General features: G+C 36.0%; 1 protein-coding gene across 1 annotated transcript; it reads left to right on the top strand.

Moving 5' to 3' along the window:
• Positions 1-6,216: 6,216 nt before the first annotated feature.
• LOC129255062 (LIM/homeobox protein Lhx5-like) lies at positions 6,217-15,374 on the top strand. Its single transcript, XM_054893619.2, has 2 exons — positions 6,217-6,387; positions 11,417-15,374. The coding sequence occupies exons 1-2, from the start codon at positions 6,249-6,251 to the stop codon at positions 11,848-11,850; spliced, it is 573 nt and encodes a 190-aa protein (XP_054749594.1). The 5' UTR covers positions 6,217-6,248; the 3' UTR covers positions 11,851-15,374.
• Positions 15,375-15,676: the final 302 nt, after the last annotated feature.

Below are 15,676 nucleotides of genomic sequence, written 5' to 3'. Positions count from 1 at the left end.
TAAGATCCAACCTAATTAATAAGCCATGCCCAATTATGTTGTTTGTTGTTTACAGTCAAGTTTCGGAATTATTTGCAGTCCGTCAACTCTATCTGTATTAACTCTTCTTTAACTCCACATAAATAAATCCTTGGGGCTTTCCAATACTTTTAAATTACTTATATCCTATATTTTCTCTTTACCCCCCCCCCCCCCCCACCTTGCTCACGGCATTTTCATATAGTGAAACATTGCTGACCAAAATATTGAACCGAGTGCTGGTTCAAATTCACGCTACGATATCATTTTTGTCTGTTAGTCATCGTGGTCATGATTATATAAAAAAATGTCTCAAACATCACAACTTTCTTTTAAATTTACTTATTTTATTGTGTCGAATTATCTTCCATGCGGTTATTTAGTTTTACCATGCATTACACACATGCAAATGATAAGTTAACATCTTCTTTAGACGAAGGTTCTATTCTGTATATTACATAAACATGATAACGATGTCCCCAAAATATTACCATGATTACAAGGTCTCTTCTATATCGGCATCTGCATTGTGTTTCCCTTCTCCGCTACACTTACCCCCTCCCCCCACTCTCTCTCTCTCTCTCCATCCCTCCTCTCCCTCTCTATCTTATAACAAGGCTCAACGAATTATCCTTGTCATACATCGTGTGAGTGGACATGAGAAACTGGGTTATCTGACTGGGAGAAGATAATGTAATACTGTATCGTAAAGGTTTCGGGTCTCGAACTGTGCGGTGTGATTTGCCACAGTCGCTTGCATAGAACTTGCAAGCATAGACTGACTCTTTGGTTTGTTGAAGTCTGTTTGGGCTTTGATGTTAACCGCGGTGTCACTCATCAGTTTCACCACCCCGTGCGATACCTGGTCTAATCACCCCCAGGGGATTCCCGGTTGGTATGCCTTTACTCTGCCCCCTCACAACCTCTAATCGCCTCCCCTGGGTTACCTAACTCTCTAGCCGATTGAGCCCGGTAGTCGGAGGTTTGCCCTCTCTTATTTTATCTTTAAACCAATGTTAATTCTACGGAATAGTATCCCTCCCCCTTAAATTCGATGGCAACTACATTTATATTTACCGCTTATTAAGATTATACCTTTTTGTTTGTTTTATCTTTGATGATAATTAGAATGGTAAAGTATTAAATGATTATCAATCTTTATTTTCCGTGATATCTTAATTATTGGATCGAATCATCTCAAGATTTTTAAATCACGAAACCAAACTAAATTTAGAACCAGCTTGTTGTTGCTTTCAAGACAGCAAGAGAAAGCACTGAGTCCGCGGTGAATAATGATTGTTGTATCAATCGTTGGGAAATCGAGGATTTGAGAGAGGGGGGGGGGGGGTTGTATCCGCAGGTTACCAGAATGTAAAGGGGTTGAAGGATAAGGGAAGAAGAGCGAAGAGATATGTTTCCAAGTTTGTCTGTTTGTGTATGCTTGGCATACCGCCGTGTCTGTCTTCACTCGGCAAACAAAGCACGAGTGTGCCCGAGAACTTCCCCCGAAACTCTGGGGACATGAGTGATCTACAACTGTATCCAGAACTTGTCGACAAGATTTCGTTGCACCGGCGCTAAACGTCCAGATGGGAAGCTCATTTAGCTTCCCTAAGTTTCTCTCTCCGTCGTCTGCTTGTTTTAAAACCTTTTTTATCCCTTCTATTTCAGTATATAATATATTTGATTTAATTTAGCCTCTGTTTTAATCGCCAATTTTAGCCAGTAGACCACCCAAGCGTAACCGTTTGAAATTATATGATGTATGACGGAATTCGGGGGGGGGGGGGAGGGTCACTCACCATATCACGTACGACACACGTGCGTCCTCAAAAAGCGTCTAAAGGGTCTGTTTTCAGCCCTTAGACGTCGTCGACGGTTTCCTTAAAAAAAGGGTATTTTTCAGCTTCAAGTGCTGTTTTCAACGTTTAGGGTCAATAATACACTGCCAATAACTCTGGTGTTGATTTAACACCAGCCCGGAATCTATATATGTCCACACCATCAGAGAAGTGTTAAACAATCCCGGTTTGGTATTGATCTAACACCAGATAGGTGTTTATACAACACCAATTAGTATCAAAACAGCATCGGTTTGATTCCAAACTGGTGTTGTTTCAATACTTCTTTGGTGTGGACAGATATAGATTCCGGGCTGGTGTTAAATCAACACCGGAGTTTTGCAGTGTAGATTTGATCTGAATAGTATGCATTAATAAATTTAACGTAAAACTAACAAAGTATTTATGCTATTGCCTAAAAAAAATCAAAACTGTATGACTTGTGTGTTATCTATCAACATTTCTAAATCGTATTACCCACATCGCCAATGAATCTGGTTCATAGCATTCTATTCCAAATCCAATCCTTTCGCTACCTGCAAAATATAAAGTTTTTCTTATTGTCCATTTACCTCCTCCCCGTATGCCTGTACCCCTTCCATTTACCCCATCCCTTCTCTCTGTAGTTTTTTGTTGAATTATTACATTTGCATCGGACCCTAAACCAATGAGTAGTGAATACAGAACAACAATCACCCCTCATCTATTCCCTATGGTGAACGCATGCCACATGCCGAACAAATTGGTAGCGATATAAATACCGGCTTCAAGCGTTTTGACTTGGGCCGCCAGGGGGCGGTGTCTAAGGCCGTTCACCCAGTGTTCATAAGTATTATGACATCTTGTAAAAAAATGTCTCACATAAAAAAGATAATAGTTGGAATTATATTAGTTCATTATGGCACATACGGCAATTGAAGCTGTGTAATCAGGTATTGTTAAACAAACGTCCAATATAGAGAGATTTTTATCATACAGGCCTACATATAAATCAACCACTACATACTTTTTCTTTTGAATTGTGATACATATCTAGCAGTGAAGTTTTAACAAGGCAATATAATAATCAAAGTCGTGCCCTTCAAACTATTATGTATTATGTTGATGGAAATGAAATAAAGAATTGAGAAATAAAAATTTAGAAGAAAAAAAATGGCGTAACTTCGCCAAGTAATGGGTTTACTCGCAGAAAATCAACTATAAAGCCCATAATAATAGAGAACCAGTTATGTTTCGTTACCTCGGACATTATTACCGTATCACGGATGAAATCTGAATAGACAACGTTAAGAGCTCGTTCAAGTGCACATGTCGGCTCACATCTCAACACCAACCACACATATTTGTTGGCATGTAGGGTACGAACTTGTTTTCGTTGTTCCGTCACAGAACGCGAACCATACGATACGATGCCATGAAAGACAGCGGTGTGGACTAAAGGATACACTTTCAAACAGAAACTTAGATAACTTGAGAGTTTTGGCGACAGCGATTCGCAAGCAAAGCTCGAATCAGGTGACTTTCGATTTACGACTAGTCTAGAACAAGTGTGGTAACATACCATCATCATTCACGACTATGCAGGGATAACTGTATAGATCCAGAGAATAAAAACCCTTTTGTGGAACCATTATCGATACAAACATGAAGGTGTGGCTCATATACTAGTAGCTGGTTTCAACTTGAAACGTTGTTATTTCAGACAATATTATTTCAAATCTATTCATGGTCATGCCCAAAATATCGTTCTGAATTACTTCATGCAGGCATACACTTTAGTAGGTCCGTTTGTTTTGCAAATAAAAATGTCTTAACGGTCAAACAAGAAAAAAAAAAAAAAAGTTTTTTGGTGATAGGTCCTTTTCAAGCTCTGCCCCACGTCTCTGGAACTCTCTTTCAGCTTCCCTTCTTTCTATCACCACTATCACATTGTTCAGAATAATATTACAAATTCATCAAATGGAAAAGCATATTCAACATAATTACTCTTTGTTTGATCATTTGATTTTATTCGTTTGTAGGCCTACTTTTTAAGATTATTTACATGTTAAAGTTCTTCAATATGAATTCCATGAAAAAGGCTATGTAAGATAAATCATTCCACGGATTATTAGTGAATCCAAATAACACCTAGTATAAAAAGGTAACAACGTATTCCATTCCCCCTTTCTCTTATATCCTCTTCATTTTACTTTTCTTCTTTTTGACCTCCGTGAGTCCCGCCAAAAGAAAAAAGGAGTTCAGTAAGATGTTTGACTCCATGCTGTTCTGATGAAAACATTGGACAGTCTGCTCTGCACTATTCGGTACAGACCTGCTGTGAACTACATCTTAATTTCTATAACCAGGAAACCTTCTACCAGTTTTACACATTACAATTCATTTACTCAAGACAAAGACACAGAGATTGGCTTAATCGGAGACAAGACAAATTTACGCGTCTCGCACATTGCGAGACGAGATTTTGTTGCCCATCTAATAATAAAGGACCGCTCTACGCGCCGATCAATAAGATGCGGTAGTAAGCGGAGCGAGCAAGCTGAAATCATACTCCAACACACCTGCTCCTTCCGTCTGTAAACTCATCATCTTCACTCAAAATATCTTACTTCTACCATCAGAGCAAACTTCCATTAAATTTGATTCCCTGATGGAGTTTTTTTTCCTTACGAATCAGACTTTAAAATGAAATGTCTTTGTATGCATGGATTAGGGAGTTATATTAGAAAGGGTCGAGTAATGGTCACTCGTTGTTTTCAACATAAATCTTTCATGCTGTCATGGAAATAATACTGAATTATATGATATGAATTGATAATTATCTAATTTTAGGATAAAACTTTCAGGAGTAATAGATTTTAGCAAGTGCAATTTCTTCGGATGTCATGATTGGATTGGTGTGAACCCGTTTTATTTAAGAATTTCGTAAAAATACTATTACATTATAGTCGTTGATTAATCTTAGGTATTTTTGCAAGCGATGAATGCAGAATAAAGTATTTGATGGAACAGCTAGTTTAAGCATTGTTCATGGACTTGGTGATACTTCAATTTGATGTTGACTGGAGGTTCAATTTAGAATAGCATAACACTGGAAATTTCATCAAAATCGTATGTAAAATAAGAAAGTTATGAAATTTTCAGTTTGTTACAATACAGTCAAAAAGGCAAAACTTATGCAAATGAGAGAGTTGATGCTGTCATTTACCATGTTTACTCACAATTTCTTTTGCTTTTTATTGTATGAATTATACAACATTTAAATTATTACAGAGTTTACAATAAGGATCCTATCGATTGAATCAAAAAGGTTAAAACAATATCAATTCTATACATGTTCCTAGATGAATGAAACTTTGTTTTCACATGGCAATGAGCATGATGAGGAAAACATTAAAACAGTTCATATTTCATTTAAAAAATAGTGAATGGGCGTTGTCATCTGTCTCCTCCTCTGTATATACCGACTATAGGATGTGCATATTATTTTTTTGTGAATTAAGCGAATGTTAAAATGTCATAACTTTCTTATTTTGCATCTAATTTTGATGAAATTTTCAGTGTTATACTTGGTTTGTGTGTGTGTGGGGGGGGGGCGTCGTGGTCTAGTGGTAACGACTGTTGTCATTCAATCTGAGGGACATTGGTTCTATTCCCAACCATGCCGTGTTTTCATTCAGCAAGAAATTTACCCATATTGTGCTGCACTCAGCCCAGTAAGGTGAATGGGTACGCGGTAGGAAGAAATTTCTCGAATGCTTGAACGCCTGTATGGTGACTCGGCTACAGCCGGGGTAATAATAATTATGATACCAATATTTATTGTTAAGCGCAGTAGAGTAAACTAATAGTAGCCGTGCTATATAAATGGTTCATATTATTATTATATTATTATTATTACTATAATTATTATTATTATTAATATTACTATTATTATTATTAATATTATTATTATTTATCTTTGTATTCAAATCATTGTTTTGTTTGTTGGGGTGGACTTGCTCTTTGACGTCAGTAGAGATTTTGGAGTCTTTGATAATTAATTCTACCGCCTTTAAGATCAATTACTTCATTAAATCGACGATTCGTATGTTACTTAGAATTGCCTCCTAAGTTGTTCCTTTATCAATAAAGGAACATGAGAAAGGCGTCCGTGTAGTTAGATGCTATCGATTAAAACATAGACATGGGTCTACAGGCCTTTTTTGTGTTGTCTTGTGATTTCAAACTGAATCCATTTTCATGATTTACATTGTACAGTATAGTTACATAACCAACCACTATACTTTTTTTTTTTTTTTACAGAGAATCAATATTAAAATTGTAATTTCTTTATTAATTACTTTATCTTAGGTCTGGTTTCAAAATCGACGATCGAAAGAACGGCGAATGAAGCAGCTGAGTGCGTTAGGGGCCAGACGACATCATTTCTTTAGGAATCCAAGGCGCATGCGCCCTTTACGTGGTCCATTTGATGTAGAGAATAATCCAGATATGATGGGAAGTCCTCCATTTGGATACGATGCAGGTGAGATTATCACTCTTTTATTCTTTCATTTATTCACTCTTTGTAAAAAAAATGTCAATAAAATGTACATGCAATTATATAGCCCTGATATACAGATTCATGCAAACACAATAGAAATGTTATGACATTATATTTCATGCCTTTCGATCAAAAAAGATATATAAACCAGATTATACTCTTTAAATACGGTACAGAGCTAATTTCCGAGCGCGTATAGTGACTGAATTCATCACTTTAGGAACGCGTATGTTTCAGGGTGCTAAATAATTTTCAGCATATTGAGTTACTTTTTCAATCTCACTCGAGTCATATTGAAAGAAAACGAATCGTGTGCAGACGATTTCAACCGATTACGATACGACTATAATCGACAGCAATCCGATTAAACAATTAGACTAAGAAGATTTTTAACCATTCACACTGTGGTATTTTTCATACGTAATTCGATTTGTGTTACTGGAGAAAACATCACGGATTAGAACAAAGTTATTGAGTAAATTGAATGAAATGTACATGAAGTCTTTAAACAGCCTAAAGAAGATGAATGAATGTTTGTTAGAACATGATAATGTAAGTTAAAATCTATTTAAGCATCCTGTTTGTTAGAACATAGTATACTTATCCGGTTGGTTGAAGATAGTCAAGTGGTATGATAATGTACGTTAAAATCATTCAAACCTCCAAAGTGGCTTGGTGTTGGTCGACATTTTCTTTTAATGGATGATGCGTGTAAATGAAGTAAAAGATGATATTATCATATAGGGAAGTAAAATAAAAACATTAACAGGGAAAGTCTTGACTCAAACTTCAAAGTAGAAAATTTTAAGAATAAGAAGTGAATTAGAACTTTTAAGACCATATTTAGTAGACCAAATATTTACAGTTTGAATCAACGTGTACCTTGTGTAGTTGTGTTGGTTTTACTTTTCCTAATAATCTAATGTTATGTATGCTATAACATACGCCATCACTCATGGTATGTGCCATGCATTACTTTTACTGTGGTAATATCAGACTGATATGTTTTCATTCATAATTGTAACTTCTTTGATAATTAATAATAATAATAGTCAGTTCTTGTATAGCGCATAATACATTTATGAATAACGTCTCTATGCGCTTCCAAAGGACTTGGATATTATTACCTTGGCTTTAGCTGGGCTACCTAGGCGCTCAAGCATTCACTGAATTTCTTCCTACCGGGTACCCATTTACCTCACCTGGGTTGAGTGCAGCACAATGTGGATAAATTTCTTGCTGAAGGAAATTACGCAATGGCTGGGATTTTGAACCCACGACCCTCTGTTTCAAAATCAGAAGACTAATCCACTAGGCCACAACGTTCCACAAACTGGGCCACAACGCTCCACAGAGTGTTTATATCTTTAAAAAGATATCACGATTTTATTTATTTATTTATTTATTTATTTATTTATTCATTTTTTTTTTTTGGGGGGGGTGGAATTTCTGTACTAAGTGACGATTCTGTTGCACAGGCGTTACGAAAAATAATCATTATTTTGACGATTCGATGGTTATGAAATTAATGTACTATATCCATCCTTAGCTTTTAGTTTGTTACGCTACGTATAATATACCGATTACACTCTTACTTTTCCTGATTTCTCAGATAAAAAATAAAAAATGAAATGATATGTGCCACCAGCTCTTATCTTGGTGATGGACTATCACCTCAATGACTTTACCCCATTACCATTCCTAACATCCTCTATCAAACTCACCAAAGGGACTGGTTTTCTCACCTTTTTGTCTTACCAAATTGACCGGATATTTAGAGACGGCTCTCTAGATTCTGTTGAAGATTGTCGAGTGGTGTTGTTTGCTGCTGTCGTCTCACCTTACGATGTGTGACACAGTAAACCGCAAACGAGAGGCTAGAAAGTGCACTGCTCAGCAGCGAAAAGTGGCCACTTCAGATTCGAGAGGGCTAAATAATAATTGAGAAAAGTACAAGGTGACCCAAGAAAATCAGGAATGCTCGATAGATTGGCCGCTGAATTTTGAGATGACTTTCATGTTATTGAAATCTAATGAAAATTAGTTGGTCTGTATTTCACGTGAAGCAAGGTCGAGTAGAACAGTGTTCGTTGTGACTGTAATAAGAGACTCTGAGCTCAGTGGACGATCATGACACCATGTTTAGTTCCGGTTTGTTTCGGTTTCAGCCATAACATGGATCAGATTCCCAAAAGACTACAGCACTGCAGAAGGTTTCATGCAAGTATTACCGCGCGGTAGTTTAGGGAGTTGGGTGTCGAAAACGGACGAAAACGAAAATAGCTCATTTTGATAAATTCATTCTCATGATATGTTTTATTACTCTTTTGAAACTACTTAATCTTTAAGTCCTAACTCTACATCAAGTGGAGTTTTGTATTGATTATTTTAATTTCACGAATACAATCAATTAAAGAACAATGACTTCGCCCATAGATACAATTCGTTTGAAGGAATAAAGCATCAAAGATGACTTCTTAAAGTTTTGTCGGTGGAATACACTTATTGGGTGGCGTACATGTCTACTGAAACACCCCGGGCTATCATGGGCGAGAGACACGTTACGCATCTCGCTCTCTGCTTGGGGAGCCTACAGCTTCTGGGGAATATACGTTCTCTAAATACCTATCTCATCGAATGTCAGTGATCTACAGAAGTGCGTTCAGATTGTAATGTTTTAATACCACCAGTAAGGAACATACCGCTGTAGTGTAGCTTGACTTTCAAGATAGGTAACTTAATTGCTTCTTGATGTTTCGATGCCTATTCAGGCGTACATTTTTATTATTTGCGTTGCACAGAAAATCTTGTGATATGATCTGAAGAAAGACAGGACAGAATAATTATTAATTTATTTTGATTATCTTAATTTGTTTATCGAATAATTCATTTTTAAAATCAATGTAAATTAGCTAGTTTAAGGTCTACGCACTTTTTAGATTGGAATTGATGTCCCCAATTATATACATTTATAACTATTTCAAAATAAATGGGCATGACTATATGATTTGAAAAAAAGAGAACGTTAATGTTAACAAACCTGAGCGGAATTCTTCATGACAAATACCATATAGATTATTATGAAGGATATGCTTTAGATGGTATGCACTCGGCATAAAGAACAAATTGCATAACTGTATAATGTTTATTCATTTTCCGAACAACTTCCAGTCGGCAGTGGTCGGTCTGCAATATATCGCGTGTATTTTACTTACCATATAATTGTGTTGGGCTGAGGGGGGGGGGGTGTTATATTATGTGGGGTAGGTTTAATAGAAAGATGACACTTCTCTTGAATTTAGACTAAATGGTTAATGAAATGCCTTTGGCAGATTTTTGATCTATCTTTTCAAATGATAACGTTCGATATATTTTGTAAAGAGCTGTGTGCCATTGCGCTGTGTACACATAAAATAGTATTTAGATCGTTGTAATCATGATATATATCAACAGTGGAAACAATGTCTCAGCAAATCAGACAATATAAACAGATAAGAACAATTTAGGAACACGTATCTCGCTGTGAGAGTTCTTAGAAGGCTTTCGCTGCTTCCAGGTCCAACATTAGTATCACGCTCTCCACCACATGCAGCGAACATAACTGAAACGACATAATGCCCCCTATCAAGGCATTTAAATGACAATTTTCAGTAATTTTGTTTCACCTATGATGAGGTTTCTCAACGTCTTACCTGTACCATTTACCTCAGTGGGTGACCATAACACGCTGTTTGCCATTGCTTGTATTTGGATGACAAACATTCATAGTTTTGTTATTTTCAGACTGATGAATCTCTATATCGATAGCAATTTCATTTCAGGTGAATGTTGCCAGACTTCTTTATTTTTTAGTAAAAGACAAAACAATGTCTTGAGTATAAAGTACAGGATCTGCAGAATTAGTCGTATGAACTGCCACCTTTATCACCGTTAACATATCCATCACAACCACTGCCACCATCAACATTATCATCACCATCACCACCATTACCATAACCAACACCACCACAACTACCACAACATCTACCATCACCACCACTACCACCATTACCATCATTACCACCACCACCAGCAACACCACCACCACCACAAGTACCACAACATCTACCATCACCACCACTACCACCACCATTACCACCACCACCACCATCATCACCATTACCACCACCACCTCCACCACTACTACTATCACCACCATCACAATCACCATCGGCTCTCCTTTAAAAAAAAATGAACAAAAATGTAGTATCGCAGAATTCAGTGATGGAAAGAGGATCTGAATGGATAAGAGCACAAACGTACTTTATGCATCCATGGTGGAATAGGGAAGATGCGATGGTGGGTAGCAGGGCAGGGAGATGATGTGCATTGTAACGGAACACCGGGTACGGCTTTAGAAGCGGGGAGGTGTAAATCTGTTTTAGGCCCAGATACGTGAGGGGATTTGGCGCAAGGAGGTGTTAAGACTTATTGCAATCTCTTTCTCGCTACTCCTTTCACATAAATGATACCCACTCAATATTCTTAACCCATCTGGGCCCACTACGGAGTCAACTCTTATTCATATCATTCGTTAGAGAACTATTTTGGAGTGGTAGTTCTCTCCGATGTAAGGAAAGGAACGTTAGATGGATATATTTGGTGTCTGTTTGCAAACAGATCCCGCCATACTTTGCCCGCATCTTATTTGGAAAAAAACACTTCAAGAAAATTAGCCGGCTCTTAACATTGTCTGCGGTACTGCATTTTATTGTCCTTATCATTAAAATTGTATTTCCGTTGTGGCACATTGTAGTAATGAAAGAAATATATTGTTGGAAGTCAACTTCACCCCCATCAACAAGCATATTACAAGATGGTTTTAAAAGATAAAGAAAGATCAAATACGCTTTACAATGAACAGTTGAGTGAAAATCGGCTGTAAATATATAAATGTTTCACATTTTCATAAAAGTTATTAATTATCAAAGACTTCATGAGTATTCATTGTTTTTTTAATCATTATATTCAGATGGTAATCCTGATTACTATGGACCAGCTGGTTACTTTGATTACTTCCATCCTGGTCATCCAAATGGTCCACCTTCATCAGAAGCACCAGTTCAACCAACCGATATGAATCCTTATATGCAGCACCCACCAGTATCACAAGGCAATCATCCTATGGATCATCATATCCCAGTATCTCAAACAAGTCTTGGTGGAGGAATACCTTCTGATGGGGGTGAATATCTCTCTGGTAAAGATATTAATACCAGTCCAGAGCCTATGCAGCATTTACCGCCCGTCTCAGCCAATGGAGACATGTTCCACCCTCACCCACATCATCCTCATCCTATGGGAGAAAGATTTGGTCCACCGAGAGGGGGCGCTCATCCACCTCATGTGAACGGTTTCCGTGGTGTACCTCCTCCTCATCAAGAGCTTGTGGAAGGAGTGTGGTGACAAACTTTATTAAAAGACACTTGTCTGAGAACTATATCAGAATTTTATTTCATCATGGATAAAGAAAATTGATTTATGAGAATATATATCGTTATTGACATTGTTGAGTGACATAGGCTCTTGTAAAGAACTGCTGAAAATGTTTTTTTATCATGTCAAAATTTATGTAACTTTCACAAGTATTGAATGTTTTTCACTTCTGCGACTGTGTTACGTGTGGACATTGAGGCTGAGTATATTCTTCTAATGGATTTCGGCTGACATCAATACAGCAGTATTATTGTTATTAGTAATGTAGTCATCACGTGACTTGGACAAATGAACTTCTTTAAATGAGCAGAAAATATGATATTTGCCAAAATATATAGACATACCACTTTCAAGACTGCTCAGTTTAATAATTCATAAAACGCTTTATTTATTTTTTTGGTTTTGAGGTAATTATCTCGTCATGGCGTCTAGTAACTCGTATGTGATGTTGATTTCTTTTGTATTAATCGTGATGATCCTTCATATTTTTGCAAAAGTAATTTTTAACATACCGACATTAAAAAGCATTCATTGATGTATTCTTGCCCATTTATACCCATCTTAATTTACTCAATGATTGTTTGATAATAATGTTAGCCTAATATTGTATATTCCACGCCATGCTTCTCAGCATCAAAATTGAATGCAAATGTGAAAAGACTTGTATTGCTGTCTAGAATTCCAATTGGAAAGTTTGATGCACCGTTAAGTGAGTGAGTTAATGATTTATCGTTATAATGAAAATGTGCAATTTGTATAGAACATAATCATGCTTGTATTGACTTCACAATATAATTTAAATTCTTAAAATTTTAACTTGGTTGAGGAACGCGGCCATTGTCATCTAATTTTCTTTATTCTCTATATTTGGATTCTCACTAAATAAGCGGGATTCAAGTCTCAAGCAAGATTTTTGGCTCCATTATTACAGTGACTATCGGGATTTAAATCTCGGTTCTTTCCCTCAATCTCTTACATTCTTATGCTCATACTAGTATATTCATTATAGGACAAAAATATCATCCATGCGTCGTTATCCATCAGCCACGAAATCTCGATCTTTTGAAATTCTCTCATGACCTCCTCAATCTCCCTTTCTTTATCCTCTCCTCTCTCTCTCTCTCTGTCTTTCTCTCTATGTTTCTCTATTTATGTCTCTCTCTCTCTGTTCCTTTTCCTTTATCAATCTTTCTCTCGTCGTTCCTTTCTTTTCCTTTTCCTCTCATTTCTTTGCGTACCATCCTTCCTTCTTTCATTGTGAAATAGCTTTTATGATGATCTACATTATTTTAGACAGTGGCAGATCCAGGGGGGGGGGTGTTAAGGATTTAAATCCCCACCTGGTGCTTCCTGAAAAAAATGATAAACAAGGAGGGGTGTGTGAGATCAAACTCCAACACCCTTTCTCTGTTTACGAGAGTCACGTAAGCAGAACAGTGGTGGATCTACAGGGGGGTACTCATCGTTATTGGGTCAAACCAATTTGTCAAACCCATTCTTAGCAAAGAGCTATATCCACCACTGTCAGATGTTCATGTAGTATCAAATGAATGATGGTTTCAATAGCATTATATTCCGTATCTCATAAAATCTGGAGCTGACCAATAGTTAACTGAGATATTTGCGACTATGTTTTTATTTACTTGTTCCTTTTCCTTGACAACATTATCCGTGGACCTTCTTGTTATGCATTATTGACATTGACAAATTTAATATTAATATTCACCCTTTTTTCTGTTGAAACATGAGGTTTGATACAGGGTAATTGTATTCAATGAAGTGATGAAGTAATGGAGTTTGAAATTCGATTAATTTATTTCCTCTCCGTTAGTTTAACTTTCTATATATCCTTTACCGGGAATGCAATTAATTTATGAACACCATACACTAACATAAAAACTCCATACTCGTGACTATCTCGTGGTTAAGTAATCCCATTCAATTGGGGATATTTGATGCCAAATAAAGTTAAAACTTTTATGAATTTTACCATATTTAGAGATGATTTCTTTTTGTAAAAATGCAAATGTTCCAGGATAAACACGATAAGCAAATAGTTTTGAAAATTCAAGTAAGTTTGTATAGCACAGTATGCTTAGGAATCTTTGGAGTAACATTGAACTCTCCCAATGACTTGTTATGTAATCAGAAGAGTCTAGCAATCAGGTTTGGATTCATGTTTGTTATGGAACAAGCCTTATAAATGCTGTATAATATTCTTGAAGTTTAAATGAGGAATTGTAATGATTTACCAAAACATGCCAAATGAATGGTCATGTTTGAATTTTAAATTGATCGGTGAATCTTTGCAGAGTCTGCAAGTGAGAGAGAGAGAAAAAAGATAAAGATAAATGTATTCATTCATTTTCTTCACTTTAAAGCGAGCTTTCGAACAATTTTCTTTTGTATTCAGAATTATCACCACTTTAGTAGAGTATTCATATTTGTGAAGTATACCTTCGATTTTTTATAAAAATTGATTTTAACGATTGGCGTGAGCTTTCGAACAAATAACATGTAAGACAAGCAGATATATAGTATTCATTGCTGAAGAATGTTGTAAAATCTTATCTCTGGTCATGTTCCTGCGGTTTGAGGCAATATGACAACGTACTTTCATACATACTGTGGATAACTGATTAAATACAGCCGGTGTTCATTTCAATGTTTATTATATAAGGCGACGGAATATTATATGGGTTTCAGTTTTGAAGGTATTTTAATGGTGAATCTGAGTGAAATAATTTATCATCTCCTAATTACTTTACTCCTTATGCTCAAGGATGAATTTTAAGGATCAGTTAGTGGTAACATGTGGAAGAGAGGGGGAGGGGGTAGATCCACCTGCAATCAAAGGAAGAGAGAGAGGGGTAATTGGTTGTTCAGCTCAAAGAGTATCTTAATTAATTGTATATTCTGAAAAAAAGGGTGCTGTTAAAAACGGGATCACTATATTCTTATGTTTTATCCATAATTATTTTGATTAACGGATTGTCCCACGTAAAGCATAAATATTGTTCCGATTAGGTACTCTTAATTAAACCATAATTAAACTTATGTTCTTGATATTCTTTTAATCTATGACCATGTTCCTATCTTTCATATCGTAATCAACTCTCTTTCAATGCAGTCGAATTTAATGCAATGTAAATAACAGATGGAAGATTGTTCTCATTGTGCACTTGTGTGATTTTCTTTAATTACGCAAGAGCACTTTGACTGCGTCATATTTTTAGGTAAAATGATGTGGTAATGAGTACAATAAATGTATTTGGACGAAGATAAAGAATAATATATTTATGTTTTATTTCTTAAAATGTTTCAATATATTTTCATGTTGTTTTTTTCTCTGCCATTCTTTTCTTTATTTTATTCTCTCTATCACTTTCTCTCAGTATTGTCATGTTTTTGTGAGACAGATATGTATGTACTATTTGACTTTGTATAATTATTTAATTTAAATGATTAAAGTTACCTGACTTCTTCATTTAAAATCCATGTCTTTAATTGTGTTATTAAGTTAGTGATAATAATGACTTCACATTTATTATGCGTTTGATATTTTCAATGCGTTTGTGAATGAATGTTGTGTATTATAGACAAGAAGAAAATAGTGAGAAGTGGCAAGCTGAAAAGCGATATGTATACAACTGTACATTATCAATTACATTGTGACGTTATAAAAAAAGAAATGGGAAATAAAAATGACTGAAAGAAGAGAGAGAGAAGGAGAGAGAGGGGGAGAAAGAGAGAGATGGAGACTGAGAAATAGGATAGTTGTCAAATGAAAAAAAAT

Source organism: Lytechinus pictus, chromosome 2 (genome assembly GCF_037042905.1).
Source record: "Lytechinus pictus isolate F3 Inbred chromosome 2, Lp3.0, whole genome shotgun sequence".
NCBI classification, from domain to species: Eukaryota; Metazoa; Echinodermata; class Echinoidea; order Temnopleuroida; family Toxopneustidae; genus Lytechinus; species Lytechinus pictus.
The sequence above is the reverse complement of the archived record's forward strand: the minus strand, read 5'-3'. Positions and strand labels throughout refer to the sequence as shown.

Excerpts from the sequence above, each read along its gene's own strand:
- LOC129255062 (XM_054893619.2), top strand. The coding sequence starts at position 6,249 with ATGAAGCAGCTGAGTGCGTTAGGGGCCAGACGACATCATTTCTTTAGG. Across the intron at positions 6,388-11,416 it reads TCCATTTGGATACGATGCAG|ATGGTAATCCTGATTACTAT; the intron begins GTGAGATTATCA and ends CATTATATTCAG.